Here is a 21,343-nt window from a genome sequence, read left to right on the forward strand (position 1 = left end):
AATTAAGTTGGCTCTCTGTGAGAACATAGAACTTTGTTTAGATTCTTACTCTAGGAGTTAAACTAGGTCGACCCTGGTTTCATCCTTCATATACATCACCCCTGTAGAAGAAGAACTCTCGCCATGCCAGCATCTCTGAATTGTATGATTTCCCTGTACCTCTTTCGTTCCAAGGTAATTGAAAAGCATCTACCTCTTACCCAAGTGGAAGTCATTTGTGGAGAGTTAAGCACTGTATCCATTGCTAAGGAGAAATACGAAGGAGTGGGCACCACTTTGGCCTGACTCACCTTCTACAGCGAGTCAGAGGATTTACCCCATCTAGCTCTATCATCCAGGTGTGGCTTTGATGGACAATTATGTTATACTGTGTTCAGGAAACAAGATATGTTGTGCTAATGTTTTTTCTCCATTTTTTTTTTTTGCTTGCAAAATGAGCTTATGATCACTAAATAAAATTTGAGGGTTGAGCGCGGTGGCTCATGTCTGTCATCCCAGCACTTTGGGAGACCAAGGCAGGAATATCATTTGAGGTCAGGAGTTCGAGACAAGCCTGGCCAACATGGTGCAACCCCGTCTCTACTAAAAAAATACAAAAATTAGCCAGGCGCGGTGGCATGCGCCTGTAATCCCAGCTTCTTGGGAGGCTGAGGCAGGAGAATCGCTTGAACCCAGGAGGCGGAGGTTGCAGTGAGCTGAGATTGCACCATTGCACTCCAGCCTGGGTGACAAGAGTGAAATTCCGTCTCAAAAAAAAAATTTTGAATAAAATAATTATATTATTTGAAAGAGTACATTTTACTAAAGTTAGGAATTTTCTCCTAGATGAATGTGGCCACGACCAAGTAGAGACTCGTGTCATTATAATAAGCATTACGTGGTCCATGGATACATGCATATGTCTTGTCCAGATAAATGATGCAGGGTTTCATTTCTGAGAAGATCCTAAGTTCTCTTCCCCAATTTCTCTAGTGATTTCTTGAATCCTGGCCAAAATAAAAGTTTGGATTGTGTATTCATATATAAGGAAATATCTATTTCTTTCAGCCTTGCAAATAGACATACTTGTCTATCTGTATATCAATGTCTAGCTATAGATATGTGTTGTGTATTGTGAATCCATGCACATGCACATATGTGTGTGTATACATTGTCAATATTCAAATTAGTGATTATCCTTAATATTGAAGAAATCCCAGAATGCTCTGCCATTGTTTTCTGGAAAGTCTCTGGACCACGTTGCCTGGACTACCTTTCCCTTTCTATGCATGACTTTCTACTCTCACCAGTGTAACCTCAAGGAATACAAATTCATTTATTACTAACCAAAGAAAAAACATAATTAGGAAAGTTAAAAATGTATAATTTCTTCCAAAAATAAAAGGGAAGTGACCTTCAGTGATTTTCTGCTTTGCCTGATATGTCCTACTGTTTCCCCTCCATTAGAGTCGATAACTGGTATGTAACTAGACTCACATGTACTTTAACAGCCTTCTCTTCCAGTATGGATAAGGTATGAATAGAATCAACAATCTGAATATTAGTGCTTTTGAAAATAAAATATTCACCCAGGTATTCCATTGCTATCTACACAGAGTCAGTGGCCATTTGCAAAGCTGAATTGCTAGGGGCATTCTAGAGGAATGGGAACAGTTTCTTGTTGGTTTGTATTGCCTGGTATTTATAAAGCTACAGATCAATAATCTTCCCCACTTTTCTTGCCACCACATACCACACACATGCACACATGCATGAACTCTCAAAAAAGTGAATGTTTCTAATATTGACATCTACTGTTGGGTAGTGTTGTTGGCTCAGAATGGCTACTGTTTCCCACCCTCCAGGTGGCTGTGTTTCCATGGTGGGTGAGTGATACCTATGTGTGCAGTTGGTAAAGCTCTTTGGCCTCCTTCTGGGTGAAAAGTGCTATACAAAGAATACAAGGCATTGTCATTATTATTTCACAACACTGCAGATCATTGCCCTAAAAGGAATGAGTAACATGGACATCTGCACACACAGACATATACACACATACATGTGCACATAATAACCCTTTTCTCCCTGTCCTCCATGTCCCCTCTTAGAACTACAATGTTGGGAGGATTCCCTGGAAGACAAAATTAACCAGGTTCTACCAGACTCTAGAAGCTGGTCAGTCCTCAACCAGGTGACAAAATTGCCTTCAATTTGTATACTCTAGATTGTCCTCCACAAAGTCCAAACCCTTTTCCTGGCCTCTGTGTCACTCAGCCTGGTTTGTGCTTACTTAGTCTTAACCAGATATTTACACGATGGACTTTCCCTGCCTTCCCATCTTGCCCAGTTTTTGGCGCCGAATGAGGAGAAAACAGGCCTTCCACTTAAGGAGCACAGCCAGGGAAGGAGAAAGATAAAAGGCTGAAGTTGATACACAATTCAAAAGCAAACAGGAGGGAAAACAGAACTTTTCTTATAAGGCCAAATAAAACATCAGTGAAGGAAACTGAAATGAGTTGGCCTGCAAAATGGGGCCAATGAAGCCACTTGGGCATCAAGCAGAAAATGAGCTGCGTGCAGGGAGCGGTGGAAGAGCAAGCGTGTTTTGGCAGCTTGTGAGTTCTCCATGGCAGAAAGAAGAACTTGTACATATGGGGGTGGGCAGGGGAGGGGTGGGGAAAAACACCCACCCCTAATAAACTAATCTCAGCTAATGTAGTGTTTATCAAGTTCCTGGGATAATGATACCATGTGTGTCATTATCATCATCAAAACCCAATCTATGTTTTAAAAAGTTACAGATGATTAACACAACATCAAGTTGATGCAAACAATTACTTAAAACCCACACACAGACACAGACACACATACGCACACACACACACGCATACACACACAGAGAACCAGGAGGTCCCAATATTCTGTAGAATGAGGGAGGCTGCAGCTGTAGGCCGACAGCTTTCATATCCTCATTTGAATAATGTGTCCTGAATCTGTCACTTTATTCATTCTCCTTATGCTCAGTGTACTCTACATCAACAACAAATTAAGTTGTAAATAAGAGACAATCATCACTTTTGTTTTTAAGCAGCTACTGCATAGAGAATTTCAATGTACCCTCCTTTTCGACAGGGGGAAAAAGAGGTGCTAGAGTTTGCTTTCATAAGCACAAATATGGGGAAACCAACAGAAACAAAAACAGAAACAGTTTACTGTTGCTGAGGGGAGGGAAAAACATTATCTAAAGCACATCCATCCATTACCAGCTGAAATTTCTTCAAGGAAGCTACTCAAACATATAAAGACAGAGGCTAAGTTTTTCAGACTACATTGGAAACCCCTGCAACTTATTAACACCAGTCTTTCAGTCTTAATACACAAGTGGCATCTTTGCTTAACACACCTTTAGACAAAAGGACAAGTGCATTAAATCAATTATAACACAGGTGTAGGAATAAACCAATTCCACATTTGTCTCCATTAACTTCCGGGAGTTCAAATTACTGCCACATGCATAGAAAATGAAACAATTAAGAATAAAAAAAGTCCCTACCTTTACATCGGAGAAGTAGGTCTTCAGCATATTGGAGCTGGGATAACGGGTATAAAAAAACATGAGCTTTGCTTTTTTCAAGTGATTGGGTGACAATCCTTCCTGCATGTAGGAAGCAATTGGTTAAGGAAAAGAACTTCTGTAAGCACAAGGACTCCCACCTCCCTCCCTCCAGTCCCCACCTCCATAGAGTCTGGAGGTCCACCAAGCTGCCGTGGGAGTGCTGGAAGGTATACGACACTGGCTATGGATCTATTGCTAACTTGCTGCCCTTTGCTCAGTGACCGTCGCCTGTCAGAGGTTGCCGCATGCAATGATGAGGGTGTACAATTGAGTTGCAGAATCTTGGCTACTTTAGGGGGAAGATGGCAAAGTATTTTCCTTGCTTTAGGTTGGTAGGCTATCTATACATTCACTTGTTGCTAAGGAGACAAATGCACCCAACATGTACTGCACAACTCTTGTCATAAGAGGTTTTTTTTTCTTCCTTGCAATTACAGTTCTGTTTGTTCTTCTCTCCACACTCTGCAGTTCAGAGCAAATTATTCTACTAATGTACATGAAAATATAAAATGCATTATTTTGAACACTGTTATGCAAGTTTCACATTTTACCTTTCAGTGTTAATCTAATGGAGCATCTTGACTCACTTGCTTTTTATCTTATTATATCCTTTTAATTGTTTCCTTTTAAATAATAGCTAAAACTTGGGAAGAGTAGTTTTGGCATGGAGAGGACAGGGAGGGGGCTGCTGCTTTTGTGAAAGCCACGGTCCAAAACCAAATACAATTTGCCTGTCTTGGATTTATAGTTAACTCCTTTGAGAGTGACGCAGTAGTTGGGGCTAACAAATCAATACATGTGGGTTAGCAGATCAATAAATGGCCACTTACCCAAAATAAGAAGGCCTATTTATCTGGAAACATCATTACCTTTTAGATCTGTAAACAGCAGCAACTAAAACAGTTCCCAAGAGAATGTGAGGCTAACCATAACAATCCAGGCTTCCTGATTCTCCCCCAGATTCTTGGCACTCCTCAGCAGACTCAGAGCTGGGATGGCTCTGGTCACATCTGTGCCGCAGCCTGGCCCTGCCATTTCCTCAGCAAATTAATGGCTTTATAATTTATCAGAAATGAAGATGCACGTGGAGAAAATCAATGTGGTCCCCCACAAGGTCAATTAAGGGTCCTTCTTAGAAGCTTCTCTAAGGATTTTCTTTTAAAAGAGTGTCTGGGAAAAATAAGAAAAAAAAAAAGAAAAAGTGTGCATGTGTGTGCAAACACACACACACACAACTACCCAACAAAAATTTCACACCTGAGGCAAAAATGTCAAATAAACACAGATATTTAGGAAAGGTAAAGGTTTCCAAATGACCTTCATCAAGTCTAGCATGACTAATCTTAAGAATGGAGAGAAACCGGAAAGTTACTAGAGAAGCATAATCAAATTAATATGGATAAGCTCTTGACTACTTACAACAGGGTGTTTAACCAAATATTCTGCTGAGAATTTGTTCAATTAACATTCCCTTTAATATCCCATGCAATTTTAAAAAGATCACCTTGGTCTGTAAATAGAAAAGTTAAGTAGTGCAGGTTTTTTTCTTTCTTTCTTTTTTTGTTCAACTGAAAATAAACACTAAAGAAATAAATTTTGATTTTATATCTGTAAGCCAAAGCAGCTTAACTGAACTTCTGTTTTTGTTTGAGATTCTTAATGATTACAAAGACGATAATTTATGACTGACATACTTCTTGTGCCAAGGAGAGGGCTGAAAGGCCCTCCAGTAACCTCCATTAGACTGATACAGAAGACTAAAGGAGCCCAGCACACTTCAGGACCATCTGTCCAAATGGATAAGTGAAATAATAGTTGCAAGCTGTCTCCTACTGCCTTGTGATAAGAGTTTTAGGCAAGTCCAAACTTTGACAGACACTCTCAGATCTGGGTTCTAATCTTTTCTTTCAGATGGCTACATTAAGACAACACCATACATTTAATTAGAAGTCGCAAATCTTTTAAAATTTGGTTCCATACAAGATACAAAGTGTTTTTCTGCGTTTCTTAGATGAGCACTGAGCTACCAAAACTTCCTGAAGCTCTTAATACATCTAAATTATGCTAAGATGTTTTCGTTCTTTTTATCCAAAAACAGTAAAATATCCATTTTATTTTGATCAGTATTTAGAGGCTTTTTATCTAGTAAAAATTATTCCAATTTGGATTTCTCAAGTTCATTTTTGCTTTAAAATGTTTCCTGTTGGTAATACTTGGAACTGATCAGTTGAAATGGAACACAGAATTAATCTTTATCTCTTGCTTATTGTGTAATTAAGATAAAATTCCCATAAAATATATGTTTCTAATAAACTATTAAAAATAACTAATGAAACATTTAAAAGGCAACAGTTAGATAATCCTTTTTTTCTCCTCAAAATAAATCTGAACTGACCAATTGGTTAATTTCCCTTTTAAGTGCTTGTGCTGAAAAGCAACTGTTCTTCCAAGAAAGCACTAGCTGTTTCCAGGATACTTACACACGCACAATGACTCATGATGGAATAGATTCAGTAAACATACAGCTGTACTGAACACGAGCTAAGCTCCATTCAAGGCCAGGAAAGAAAATGAGCACAAATAAATATTAAGGAGGTAAAGGGGAGTGGGGTGAGGGGGGATGGAACGCAAACAAGATCTGTCCCAGCAGCTCGTGTGGCTGTGCCTCAATTCTCTTAGCCATAGCTTTGTGAAGACAGATGACATTCAATTCTATGTGTAATGCAAAATAGACAATAACTGCTGAAACTTGAGACAGCTGCCAGGTGTAAAAAAAAAAAAAAAAAAAGAAAAAAAAAAGAAAAAAAAAAAAGAAAAGATGATAAATCCATAAATTAATGAAAGACATCTGCTCAGGAATATAAAAGATCAGAGAAGCAGGGTACTGCAGCTGAACCTAAAGCAGTGTTCAAACAACCTGAGAATCTAAGTGTTGTCTGTTTACCAAGTACAATATAACCTTACCTAAACAGCAGCCACGGGAGGAGCAGCGGAGGCAGCAAAAAGGCAAATGGGAGAATAATAGGCTGTGAAAGCAGAGGAAGAAAATTCTTTTTCTCCAACGAAACTCCGGATTGTAGCTAGAGATTGTACGTGCTGCAGTTCCAAGCAAATGGGTTGAGACTACTTACATTTTCCAAAACATTTGAAACCTAAAGAATTTTAGTTCTGCCTTATTCCCTAATTTGCTAAGTTTCTAAGCAGTTTTCCCCCTAGAAACTAAAATAGGGAGGAAAGATCTAAACTCTCTCACATAATGATAGTGATAGAGCAAATTGTTACTCCCACTAGGAAGTTCACCATAATCGGAGGGATGTGTAGTGTATGGAAATTTTTTTTTAAATTTACTTACTTTATAATTTTTTTTCAGGGGAGGTGGGCAGTTTAGGAGCCCATAGTCTTTTAGTCTTTAATCTACATGTTTCACTCTAGCTAATAGAAGTACTATAGCCTCCACAAGACTTCTAAAAATGTATAAGATCAACTTCTGTGGATTGTTTCAAATTTCAGAAATTCATTTCTAATCTATGTTTTCTGGTTGAATTTTAATTTCAAATTACTAAGCCATTTTCTTTTCTAAACTTCAAGTCTTTCTAACATTCTCCCTAAAAGCCGAGTAGAAAAAGCCGGCTGTTTCAGAGAATAGGCTCAATTTCTTCACCTGCACATCTTAACGGCTTATACTACTCCTCTTGTGCTTTAATTGGGTGCATGCAAATGTTTGGGGCCAAAACAAGGCTATTTTTCTTGAGATGCAAAGAGGATGAATGACAAGGACCATCATGAAGAAAAGCAATTGGCTGACTGTTTCTTTTGGAATTTGAATAAAACTTAATATTTGATTAAACAGATTCATTTGCAAAGATGCTGAACATATTTTTAAAATCCAAGACATGAGCCCTTGGAGCAGGTGCACTGAAATTCAGTTTAACTTGCACACACATTCACTATTTCCCTTCTACTAGATGGGATAATGAGGTAGTGTGTTCTGTCCTATAGAATGTATATGTTTAATGTGGTGAGCATAGAATGGGTTGATCTGATAAGCTGGTGTTCTTAATGGTTCTTATCTTGGCTACTTTGTTCAAAAAACAGATGGTACCTTTTGGAGTGGGAGAGAATTTTTCCTGAAGAATTAAATTATGTATAACAGTTTGGAAAGCCATGAACTAAAAATAAAACCCATAATAATAGCAATCACAGTGGTACCATTTCATTGCATTTCTGCTCATTTCTATTGATCTTTTCAAGGAATAACTGTACAACAGGTTCATATATGGCCCTGTATCCCTAAAATTGAAGTAAAACATCATTCACTGTGATTCCCAGAGATTTCTTCAAAGTAAAAGCTTGAGAATGTTGCCTTCGCACTATCAGTTAAATCAAGGGAAGAACACACCACCATACAGAGGTAGAGACAGGAGAAAAGTGGGCCCAATATCTATACAAACCAACAGATCCTCACTGGTTTCAGAATTGTGGGAACTATAGAAAAGGTTGTTTGCCTGTTTTACTCTTCCTAAGAAATAATATACCAATGAGATAAATGGTTAAACGTGCAATATATTAATAGTATAGGGGGGAAAAGAATAGGAACATAAAAGGCCAAAAGGTGGAAAATGTAATCACTAATTGCCACGAGAGGCTGACATTATTTAGCTATATGAAAGAAACAATTCTGGGTGTGAGCAGCTAACATTTCATATGAACATGGGTGTTTCCCAACAGAATCACCGCGCTCGACAGAAACTTATGTTGACAGGAGAAAGGAGAAGTCATTCTTCTGAAGAAGAAGCAACTATATTTTCTTTAAAGCCTTTGATACATATCAAAATAAAAGGAACTGCTTTCAATTCAAATCCTCAAAATTCCTCAGGGGATTTGGAGAGGTTGAGACAATGAACATAGCCAACACTTAAAGCATTCTAAAAGATTTTTTTTCCTAGAAGACTAAACTTTAAAAAACATAAAGCACAGCCATAATTATAATGATCTGGTTATAATGAAAAGTCTAACTTAAAGAAAAACCATAAACTGGCATCTTGAACTAAAGAGCTTAGTGTGGACTTATAGGAGTTTTGAAACCTGGCATTAAATCTTTAAATATTCACCAAAATTGGCATGCATGTCACTTTACTCTGTGTGTGTGTGTGTGTGTGTGTGTGTGTGTGTGTGTCTGTGAGAGAGAGAGAGAAAGAGAGAACCCACTATCACTACTACTTGGTTCAAAATGAAGTTAAGAGATCTCTGGGGTGCAATGGAGTCTTAGCCCTAGACATTAGCCTTACATGAACCTCTGAAGATGCTCTTTTTGCAAAGGGCACAAAAAAATTCCAGCCATTGTGTCTTCATACTTTGCCTTTCTCATCACCAACAGCGATATTCCAATCATTTTGATCAATATTTACTGCCTGCTTATAATATGTAAGGCATGGTGCTTGGTGCAGCTTTGATTCATGGCTGGTGGATTGAATTTCAGATTTTCAAAAGGTCAAAGTGAAATCAACAACTAAGTTAAAACTCCATTTCTATTTACATGGAGAAATCTCCCACATCTTTCTCTTCCCTTTCTGTTACAATGTTCTTCTCTTCTTGCTCAGTATAAGAGAGACTCCATGTTTAACTGCCCAAGCAGATCTCATGATTGGGGCCCTAGTAGTTCACCCTATCAGAAATCTGTACTACTATCCTGGGAGCTGGCTTGAAGTATGACCTCCACTAACCAGGAAAACATATTTCCACCCATAGCTGAGACTTTGCACTTACGTGGCAGCCTCTGGAGTGGGCTTAGATGCGAAAATGTCAATCTCTAGTCATCAAGACAATTGCTCAAAGTCCTAAATTTAGTCACAGCCAACTTAATTGCTAAATTTTATATCCATCTGGTTATTTATTATATAAGAAACACGCCTCCACCTGCCCCCAAATGCTACTATTCTACTACCCCCAAAAGACCAACGACCACAAGATTTTTAAAAATTTACAGAAAGAACCAATATACAGAGAGGAAAAAAAATCTTCAGTCAAAAATAGCTGGAGTTCAGGATAGGCCTAATAAAAAATATATAACTCTTATCTCTACATAAAAGTCAGTTTCAGAATTTAAAAGAATCATAAAAAGAGCCATTTTTAAGTCGAATACAGCTGAGTTTTATATTTAATTGTACTCTCTCGCTTTCCAAAATAATTTGCTTTGTGTATGTTGGGACAAAAGATTTCTGTGTATGGCTGAACAGAGGTTAATCATGCATAGAGGCAGCTGCACCAGACCCAAAGAACAGACCTTGGGTGAACGAGAGAGACAGACCAATGCTGTCTGAATAAATCAGTACCTGTATATTTCCTTTAAAAAAAAAAAGTCTCACTTAAAGATGAAAGAGAGACTCTAAGTCCCCACCCACATCCATTTTTCTTCCTCCTCAACCTCCCATTTACAAAGTGCTCTTCCTAAGATTTCATCAGGACATCCTTAAACGAACAGAAGCCTTGCAGATGGTTTACACTGAGAATTCTTCTTATGGGATCTTAGGGATCTGAAAGCTGACTTTTCTCCCTATTGTGTTATAAAACTTACCACCTTTAAAAAATATCTGAAAGAATTCAATCAGTATTTACAAAGAGATTGTTTTCCCATCTCTGAATCTACTCTTTTTTTTTTTTTTTTTTTTTTTTTAAAGAGAGGGATAAGAAGATAATACAGGAAGAACAGCAGAAAAAAAACGCTGCTGAGAAAGCACATATTAAATAGGAGCTCCTCGAGGCAGTGAACAACTTGTGGAAGCTGCAAAGATTGTTGGTTTAGTTTTAAGCTTTTCTGCAATCAGGAATGCCACACGCATGCTGATAAAAGCCTATTCCTTTGAATAATACGAAAGGTTGCCTTCTTAAGAAGATACTAATCTACATTACTCTAGATATTCTGTAAACCTAACCTTTTGGGAAACCTTTTTTGGCTTGTTTTTCTCACGAGGGGAAAATAAAAGGATATTGCACTTCCCGAATAAGGTGAGATTTCAGACATATCTTGAAGATCGCCGCACTCGGACTTTATGAGCGACAAGGAGAGCCCTTCGGCGGTGCTGGGCGGGTGTGCTGGTGAACAAGGGTGGTGGCTCAGGTGGTGAGATGACATCTTGGTCCTCAGACTCGTGGTATCCCTAGTTAAGTCTAAGGATTCAGGAGAGGCTCTGTCTTTTCCAGAGAAGGAGCCGGAGGGAGCACCTAATGGGCTCTGAAATGGATAGGCCATCAAGGGAAGGGGGAAGGGGTGGCGGAAGGTGGACGTGGTGAAGCCTGTGGTGGCAGAGAGAGGCGACTGGTGCAGGGGCTGGTGGTGGCCGCCAGCGGCAGGGCCGGAGGCAGACTGGTCAGAGGAGTTTTTGCGGACAACCAGGGGCAGTGCTTCTGTCTGGTCAGTGGAACTGGCCATCTGCACATTGCCAAAGGTGTCCAGGGGGTTCGGAATGATGACGTCGCCAAAGCACTGCAGGCGCTGGTTGGCGGTGTGGAAATTGTGGTTTTCCCCATTGACTGCAAATCTGGCCTGGGGGATCTGGAGAGGTGGGAAGACCTGAGGAACCTGGCGGGAGGGCTTGGCCGAAAAGACTTTGACCACAGTGTCCACAACTTGAGACATGGCAGTGTTCAGTTCCTGTTTCAAGGTCTCAGCCAAATGTTTGCCTTCCGGTTGTAAGGAGTTTGGCCCATGGTCTCTTTCTTTGTTGTTGCCTTCTCGCTTCGGTTTGTTTTCAGCCATTTCCTGCTCTCTGATCAGGGCTCGAGCTCGATCAATAAACTGTCCTGGGTCTAGCTCACACATCTCATTATCTGACCTTCCGACAGAGTCCTGGGCCCTGGCATCCAGGATCTCCGAGCGCATGCTGTCTTCAGACAGGTTACCATCTTCATCATTTTCCGAATCAGTGCTGTCATAGATTTGGTAGAACTTTTCCTGCAGCTGGCGCAGCTGTTTCTGCATGTCCTCCAGCTGCTGTTTCAGCTGTCGGCGCTCCTCTCGCTTCTGTTCTTTTCGGGCTGAAACCAGCTGCTGGAAACTCTGTTGCTGCTGCTGGGGAAGCTTTTGCTTGCGTTTGTTTTCTCTGTAACTTTCTCGGGGACTCACAGACTGCGGGGCCATCTCTCTTTCATTTTCATTGCCCCTTAATGCCACACTGGGGGAATGGCTCATACCCCGAATTATATTCTCAACCCGGGCGCGCTTTGCTCTCAGGTGCTCATCACATAAGCGATCCATATCAAACTGGCTCATAGTAGGCCTGCCAAAAGGGGAAAGACACTCTGGGGGGCTGTCTCTTGAAGAGTTGCTGCATATATCCTCCTGATGTACTTCGGAGCCTGTACTAGAGAGACCGCTGGCTTGGAAACTGGGCTCCGTGCCACCATTTTTGTTCATGTTATTTTTCAACAGCTGGGAAATTATGGTTGCTCCTGGAAAAGGCATCATGGCATCTTCATACGAGTTCGCCCTCTTCAGCAGCTTGCGGAGTACATTTGACTTTTCCCCATCTGCATGCTGCACCACTGAATACTCAACATCCTGCTCAGAACCTTGGGGATTCATGGCACTAAAAAACGTTGCTCTTGCCTTAGCAAAAAATGCAGATGCTGTCCCTACCGTCCTTTTCACTCCAATGTCAACTCTTCTCCTCTTGGTTTGCCGGCTTAAGAGGGCTGTGCTGTCATGGTCAGGCATCACTGGACGGTTATTGTGCCATCTTCAAAAGCTCGTCAGCTGGGCACAGCTCAAGAATCCCGGGACCCTGGCCAACAGAACAAAAGGACTGATGAATCATTTTCTTTAAATTTCTCCAAATTTCCTGACCTCAATCCTGAATCAAATGCAAAATGCATAGGCTCTGGGATTTATGGCACATTACAATTATTGCAATTTATTATGCACTCTGCTTGAAATGAAACATTTTTAAATATTTCTGCTCCACTGGTTTAAGATGGATTAAGATTAAAAAAAAATAAAGCAAAAACTGCTTAAGCACCAGTAATATGATTCTCTTTCACAAATGCCTAAAATGATACTGTTTATCTTCAGAAGAAACAGTAGATTATAAGAACACAGCCTCTGACAACCAATTGATTAAATTTTGGGCATTGAGATTCGTATTATAAGGAAGATGAAAGTGCTCTATACTTAAGAAATACGGTTACATTTTGAGGCTGTGTGAAATTCACATAAAAAATTGCATTTCTGAATTACAATTATTGTGATTTCAATGCTATTAAAGGAAAAGGACTCTAAAATAAATGCAAATATTTAATAGACAGCTTTTATTCTTGAATTCTAAAATATTTTTGTCATACATAAAATGAGAAGGAGAACACCCTTATCAGCAGCATCTTTCAAACATAAATGGTCAGTTTAGCATTGAAATAAATGCACAATAGTCATTTTACAAGTCTGCTTATTTAGCTTAGCTATGCATTTTTTACTTGTAAAATCATACATGAAGCTGATATCTGCTGATATATCTTAATGTAACTATAAGAATATTTATACATTTTCATAATGTCCTTTTAATGACAAATTATTACAAAGTTAGATTCACTGCAAAACAAGGATGTTACCACATTTTAGAAATCAATATGAAGAATAATAAATTATTGACCTGGATAAAGATAAATACATCTTCAGGACTAGTTTCCTTCTGTTTAAATCTGTCAAAATAATATGTCAAATGCCCAAAGAAACTCTTTAACATACAAGATTTGTGAATCTTATTTCCTGTGCCAAATTAAAGGAAAAAAAAAAAAACTGAAAGAAGATTTATAAAGAAGACAGAAAATAATGTCCCTCAAATGTATAAGAAAGAGTATATTTCTTTGTATATGAACTTCCATTGTTTCTTGGAAACACAATATAAAAAGAGAACATCCTTTTTGCATTTCATAAAAGGCACTTCACATATTGTGTAACTTATTAACTAGTGATGCTAATCCCAAATTTTGTAGACATATAAGATGTCACATCTTTTTGTTTATAAATAACATTTTATGAAGAAAATGAAAATATTTTTTTCACATTGGGTTTATCTAATATTAAACTTCACGTTTGCTTAACAGAGCACATCTTCACAATAACAGGGTCCATTGCCAAAGGCAGCGTGCAGAGTGTCTGGAACGGCTCCCATCTCTTTCGGTTCACCTGTAAAAACATCTACGTGCTCCCTAGGACTGCATCTGTGGCTAGCTTTAAAGAATGACTATCCATGCAAATAGGCATAATTTCAGCATGAAATAACCTGTAAAATTCAAGAAAATGCTCAATGCTTAGATGGCAACAATATGTATATTTTTTTAAGCGACAGTGATTTCATCATGCAATCTTTGCTCCTGGTTTCTATAGAAAGACAAAACATTTTAAAAGAGCCTGCTTTAGGGCATCATGAAAGCAAAATGATACCTCTCTCTCTCTCTCTCTCTCTCTCTCTATATATATATATATATATATATATATTTTTTTTTTGGTATGCTTGAGCATGAAATACTTTTTGCATGCTTCAGGATAAAATTTCCTGAACTTAGAATGGAGATGGAGTTCTCAATAACTTCAACATTGGGTTCAAAATTGAATTCAGAATGATTGAGACCCTTTCAAACACTAATAATAAAATTGGTTTCAGGAATACAAAAATGCAGTGACAAATACTACACAAACACATTAGATCTGATAAATTAGGTTAGCTGTCAGATGACAGAAAGAACAAGGAGAGGCTGAGACAAGAAAAAGGATGAATCATTTCAAAGCTCTGTTAATCACAGAAACACTTACATGGGGGGCGGTTACAAGGAAGACTTTTTTGTGTGTGTCTATCAGCTTCCCCAAAATAGAGCTTATTGCCCTTATTTTAAAATTTTACATCTTTTCTATTTGCATGCAAATCCTTTTCTCTTGACTATCACCTGCAAAGCACATGGATCTCCAATCAACACGTTGAACAAACTTTTTGCAGTATTTTTTCTCTCCCTGTTCACCTTAACACCCAAACTAGACCTTCTGCCTGCCATCCTTGCTATGGGAAGAGCACCTCTGCCACAGAGGCTTGGAAAGGACATACTGGTGTCGCTGATGAGCACAAGGTCATCCCCAGGCATCCTTCCTCTTCCAACTGCCATCTACCTCTGCGTCAACTGCACTTCCTCTCATCTAGCCTAGGTATCAACAGCTGCATCCCTGCCCCATGCTGGAGCCAAGAGGAGGGCTGTGCTTTTCCTAAGGTGGAAAGAAATGCTTGCGGAGTCTGTTAAGAACAAGATATAACTCCCTTGCTATTCACCAAACTAAACTAATTTGTAATTCTATTTCAGTCAACATTTTTAGATTAAACAATGATTTGTAACTGTCTTGGGCTAGAAGAAGTTAAATACTTTTAGGTCTTGTTGTAAAATGTCCAGCTGAAACATAACAAATAGGACAAAACAAGTGGGAAAAATAAGAAAAATTATATAATCCAGGACAAGGCATTATATTAATAGGCACAAATAAATATATCTCTCCATATAGTTTAGACCTAAATTTAGAAATAAAAGTATAGTGGTAGCATACACTGGAGCCATAACCCATGGAGGCTATAGGCATGATTAAATAATAACAACCGGTTGACACAACACTTCATTACTGTCACATTTCATAAACAAGATATCTACATAAATATATTTACCACGTAAGAAAATGTGCCATTGCATTACCATAATATAAATTAAATCTCTTAAAAACATTTTCCAAGCGCTTCCATGATATTCCAGTTCAGAATTTAAAGGAAGCCATGGAATGACTTTATCACTGATATTTTTTAAACTCCTTTATCTCTCAAGGTATGTATTAAGCCATCATGTTTCAACTGCAATTATTATTGATGCATATTATATTTGAATTTTAACATAAATTTTCAGTTTCACTAGGCAATATGAAGCTTTTGATCAGCACTGGTGGATGTCCAAATCAGCAAGGATGCAGAAAAATACTGATGAGAATTTGAACCCAAATGTATTATTGATCGGATACACTTACTCTATTCCTGTAAACCCCTCTTTAATTAATGTGAAAGTCTATATAGAGTTTTTCATCATTAAATATTTTGTTGCATCACTTGGCATATAACCTACACAAATGCTTTAGTAATTCTTACACAATGCATATCTTAACATAGCAGATTCCTCCCAGAAAAAGATATTATAAGAATAAACATCCAGATATAATCAAAACAGGTTTTAGCTCCTCCAAAAGAGTCTTCTTTAATATCTGAATTATCTGACATTCTCTTTAACATGGAAAATTCTAAGGAAACTGATGACTTAAGGTTAGGAGGAAAGAATTTTCAGTAAAGAATTTCAAAGGAACACTGCAACGTGAAGTATAAAGTGATTAAGTGCTCTACTTTAATAAAGAAGTTATTTCGGGGAGGAGGATTCAACTTTTACTGCATCTATCTGGAGTCCAGATTCTGGACAAAGAAGTGTTTCATTATGGTAATTATCCAGATAGTTCAGACAAATCTTTTATGAGACAGGGAGAGTGTAAGGTTGGCATGGTTTCCTGCTTGGATTATTTAGATGATCTGTCTTTGTTGATAAAATTATTTGAAGAAATTGTGCAAGCCTACACTTGACTTCTTTTAGAAAATCATCTTTGGATGGGCCTTTACTCTACTTGGGTCAACCTGGTTATGAAATTTCAAACAGAATATCATTAGCGAAGAATATTTCAAATCCATCTGGAAATTAGTGATTCAAAGGGAAAAATCAGATGATCTGATTTAAGTAGCCCCTGAATCATTAAATTGTCCCCTTGACTACATTCAAGAATTTGTTTCTGCTAATTAGCAACTTTTTCTTCAGAGATATTGGATATATTTCTGCTCCCTATCAGGTTAAGAAAACCTTTATGTTTATTTTGAAGAACTCACTTGACATAAGTTAATATCTAAATTAACTAAGATTGCATTATCAGGTTTTTAAATTTCCTGTCATAATGGACTTCTCAAATCATTTAAGATTTCATTTAAGATTCTCCCATCCTATCAAAAATTCCACACATTTTTCACCTGCAAAACAAACACAGAACATTTTCTGAGACATGCCTAAAATATTAAGTTCTACTTGTTTAAAAAGTAACAACTTATCAAATTGGTAAATAAGAGAGTGTGTGAAATAATCTTAAGAAAATACACTTTTTTTTTTTTTGCAGAAAATTGAACTCTATAAATGTCATTTGAGAATGCACAGGCAATAAGTTTGAGAAATTCCTTATGTATATGTCCTTTCCAAGTTATACACATACTTAATGAAAATCCTATAATGATACATCATGCACAATCCATTTTCATATTATAACATCAGTCACATTTTATAACTTCTTTTGCTTCTGAAACCTAAAACTTCCTTATATTAACACTGCAAATTCAAGACAATCCCTATAATGATGTAAGACATTCATGAAAAGAGGCCTGTTTGAGTTTTAAACAAATAAAGAGGAAGTCTGGCAACTTATAGAATAAGCCAGCTTAGGTTTTAAGATAGCATGTGCTGCTTATAGAGGAATGATGCTAGGAAATGAATAAAGTGAGAACAAAGATGCATGTTATGTATGCATGACTTTTTTTTCCCACAAGGTGGTGATTAAACTAAACAGAATTCTGCATAATGGACACATAAAATATCAATAAGTGCCAAGCACAGATAACCCCTATTAAAAATAAAGCAAATGAACATAGCCATAGATGACATTTTAATTACCAAAGAACTTCAAAAGCATCCAAGGAAAGTATTGGGTGTGTGTGTGTTGGGGTGGGGGGATGTTAATGTTGAAGTCTACAGAATAAATGACACATTACAATCTCATTTTCATGGAAACAATAACCACCCAAACACAAAACCAACGACCAAAAACCATTCGCCATCTAACCTATTCCTGTGCAACTCAGTCTACAGAAGTAGCTTGTTTAAAGATAATTCTAAAAGATCAAGTTTTAAGAAGCCAGATATATAGTGCTTACATTGAATTCCCAACAACTTTCTGCACACATCAAGACAGAGTCCTTAACTTCATCTATTTTACTATTATATATACATGTCCATGTTGTAACCCATGGACAAGTTAACATGAATACTTTCATTTTCCTCCTTCAACACACACACACAAAAATCCATTTCATTTTGGATACACTCAGAAGTTCTTGCAAGAAATTCCCTATAGAACTGACTTCTCACATCTTGCATCAGAACAGAAAAGCACAGTTACCTTCTCATGTACTTGATATTTTCTTTCTCCATCAAATTCATATCTAGGACATTTGGCACATGTCTGGGACAATGACAGGCTCATTCTACTTTATGAGATTATTTAACATATGACTTGAAAGAGTTTATGTACATACCTATTCTTTCTGGGCAAGGAGAAAGCATACTTAAAAAGATAAGCTTTAACAACAGTAACACTTTCAAACTGACTTTGGAATTCTTGGCAGTTACACACCACTCATTGCTATCCAAAGCATACACCACACACACACACACACACACACACACACAGACACACAGACACACATACAAACAGACACACACACACACACACACACAGGACAGTTCTCTCTCTCTGCCAAGCACAGACTTGGGAGATAGGCATAAACTGGAAGGAAGCAAAGGAAAAGTCAGTCTCCCTCCACCTGCTGCCTAAAGTGGGGGTGCTTTGGGCTGACTGGCAGACAGAAGCCTGGGACACAGCCTCAGCAGTAGTCTGCCAATATCCTTAAGAAAAATAAACAAACACATACCAACTTGCCCCCAGCCCCCACCCCAAGAACTCACATGGCAGGGCTCAAAACAACAACAGCCCAATTCCCATTAGCCCAGACAATCCTATTAACCAGGACAACCATAAATTCATAAACCTCTCCAACCCTCGAGCAAGCATTGTGGTCTGGAGCTGTACAGACACACATAGACACAGAGGAAATTTGCACCTGTCTTTCTTGACACAACACACCTGTCAGGCCCTGCCCATGCGCACTCTGCTAATAGATTTCTGCCTACCTAGTTTAGGAAAGGAAATGAGTTCTTTTTTTCTTTCTTTTTTTTTCTTTTTAAATAAGGGAGGGCATGAGTGGAAAAGAGAACAGGAGAAGGGACTCTTCTAGCCTTGACTTTGCGAGGAGGCCACCCTGTGCTTGCTCTGTTTTTATAAGCTCAAGGAGACAGCACAGACCTTCTCGGAAAAATAAAAACAAGCAGGTGAGTTTCCAGCCTTCCCCCAGGCAGAGTAGCCTTCTGGGTTGCCAAGAACAGCAGTTTCACACTCCAACCTGCCTCCTTGGGCTATTTAAGACTAAGCACCACCCCTACTTCCAGTTCTGCTCTCTGTCTGCCTGGAGGGCTCTCAATTTCCCAAGAAGCTGGGAAGGGGCCAGAGACCTGGGAGTCTGTGGAAAGCTACTTACTCCTCCTTTACCACCCCCACCCCCCATCACTCCACCAACCTTTGGCTTTAGCAGGAGGAGTAACGGGCTGGCACACCAGAAGAACCAACAACTTGCTAAACTGGACTTTGGGTGATGTCTCCCCCCGCCCCCTGCGTCCCCCTCCTGGTCTGCTCAGGCAAGATAGCAGCTCTTCCCCCCTCTTCCCGCCCTCCTCACTAGTCTTCCCAGTAACAATTAGTCTCACCTCTCCTGTCCTCCCTCCCCAGTCCTCCTAACCGGGGCAAAACGGTAGGTACCACCCAGATGAGACCAGACCGAAGCTGCCCAACACCATAGTCTGCCAGCGATGGCTGGGAGATTCATCGCCTCCCATTTCTGCTGCCCAAGAACCCCTTACCCCTACCCGGACCGCGATCCTCCGGTCCTCCTCGTGCGGGTGCCCCAATCTCACCGCCACGCGACCCCCCGAGTCTCCCGGTGCCGCCTTACCCTACTCAACTTGACCCAGCCCTGGGTCCAGGAGCTCGGGAGAGGGGCGCCGCGCGCGTTTCCCGGGACCCATCACCGCACCGCTTCAAGCCCGATTTCCACAATTCGGCTTCGACAGCGTTTTGAGAGGAAAGTAACAGAGCGCCCCCCAACCTCCCTCTCTCCTCCTCCCAGCTCCCGGTCCTCTGCTGGGGTTAAAAAGGAGAAGTGAAAGGTATGCAAATGACAAGCAAATTGGAAGAGCCGGGAAGAAAGGCAGCTATAATAAACAAGACAAAGAGAAAGGACGAGGGGACCGGCCCCGGAGTTTTAGCCGGGGGAGATCAGAAGAATGGGGTTTGGCGAAAAGCGGGGATCTGCACGAACAAAAAAGCGACCCGGTCCCCCTCGCGGTCCTCTCTCCTGAGAAGAGAGAGCAGGAGAAAGAAGGAAAGGGAGCAAACGCCTCCTCACACCCCAGAAACAGTACACAAAAGGTGACAAGATCAGCGACAAGTCCAGCAACATCAGCCTCCCCCCCATCGCCACCACCACCCCCAGTCACCAGCAGGAAAGAGAAATAAATAAAAGCCAAGCGGATCACTTACTCTCAGAAACTGGGAGGAGCGGAGCGCTGAGTTCACGGAGGCTCCCGCTTAGAAACTGTTTAGAGGCTATTTTATTATGATTCATTTAAATAACACCATTTTCTCCTGGGGGGAAAAATGTTTACACGGGTCTGAGTAATGGGAGGCTCTTTTCTTTCCTTCTCATTCAAGAACAAGCCAGTGCAAGTGATTCTGGAAAAGGGGAGGGACTCATGAGGGGAAGAAGAGGATACTTACGCGGTGCAGGGAGCAGTGGGACCGAGCCTCTCTCTCTCTCTCTATCCCTCTCTCTCTCTCTCTCTTTTTTTTTCCCCGGCAGAGAGAGGAAAACACGCGCGCGCACACACGGTGATATCTTGCGGGTGATGAATATGATAATTGGACAAGAGACGGTGAGTCTGTGCGACAGCGATCGAGCGAGCGGGGCGAGTGGGAGAGGGAGAGGGGAGAGAGAGGCGGGCAGGGAGGGGAGACTAGAGAAGAGGAGCAGGGGAGAGGCGAGGAGAGGGAAGAAGAGGAGAAGAAAAGAAGAGGAGCGAAGGGAAGAGGAGAGAGCAGGAGAGGAGGAGAGAGATGAGCGGAGGAGAGGAGAGAGCAGCAGAGGAGGAGAGAGGAGAAGGGTAAAGAAGAGAAGAGGAGCGAAGCGGAGAGGGAGCAGGCGGACCCGGCGAGAGCTCTTTTGCGCCGCTCTGCTTTCCCCGGCTGCAATGGTGTATTATTTCAGAGCGCTCCCTCAGCTGAGGGCTCCGCTCCACAACAAGATTTACTTTAAGACACAGCTGAAGGAAACAGGAAGACTGCACGTCACAGTCTATCTGACGTACCCGGCCCCAGCACCCAATCGCGAGGCGCCTTCGGATTCAAGGGGGGATAGCAAGGCAAGAGAACTTGGGAGGAAAAAAAAATATAAAAGGGGTGGGGGTGAGGGGCTGGGAAGAGAGGAGGGGAGAGGGGCCCTGAGCTCCCCCTCCCCGGCCTCCATCCCCGGCCCCCACCCCCACCCCCGCCCTGCCACTGCTTCGGGACGACTGGATCGCCGCGCCTGGGCCGGAGCGAGCCATCTGCGGGCTCTATGCAAAGCGGGAGACGGCGCGAGCGGCGCCCAGCTCACACTCGCTCTTCCAGGACGCAGGTCCTTTTTTTTTCTTTTTCTTTTTCTTTTTCTTTTTTCATTTCCCAGATACAGCTGATCCAGTTCGCCGAGTGGCCGAGCGAATGAGCGC

The 21,343-nt window shown here is 40.4% G+C and overlaps 1 protein-coding gene across 3 annotated transcripts in view; it reads right to left on the reverse strand.

Annotated features, from left to right (window-relative positions):
* PROX1 (prospero homeobox 1) overlaps window positions 1-20,904 on the reverse strand; it is a 53,461-nt gene extending 32,557 nt beyond the window's left edge. The window contains exons 1-3 of one of the 3 annotated variants that reach the window (XM_025391631.1): window positions 20,358-20,904; window positions 10,584-12,375; window positions 3,533-3,640 (exon numbers count right to left, since the gene is read on the reverse strand). In XM_025391631.1, coding sequence (XP_025247416.1) covers window positions 3,533-3,640; window positions 10,584-12,308 — 1,833 coding nt within the window. In that variant the 5' untranslated portion in view covers window positions 12,309-12,375; window positions 20,358-20,904. Of the gene's footprint in view, window positions 1-3,532; window positions 3,641-10,583; window positions 12,376-19,062 lie in introns of all 3 variants that reach the window. The other 2 variants (XM_025391650.1, XM_025391640.1) reach the window with 2 other exon arrangements.
* Between the last annotated feature and the right edge of the window lie 439 nt (window positions 20,905-21,343).

This window comes from Theropithecus gelada, chromosome 1 (genome assembly GCF_003255815.1).
Source record: "Theropithecus gelada isolate Dixy chromosome 1, Tgel_1.0, whole genome shotgun sequence".
Taxonomy (NCBI): Eukaryota; Metazoa; Chordata; class Mammalia; order Primates; family Cercopithecidae; genus Theropithecus; species Theropithecus gelada.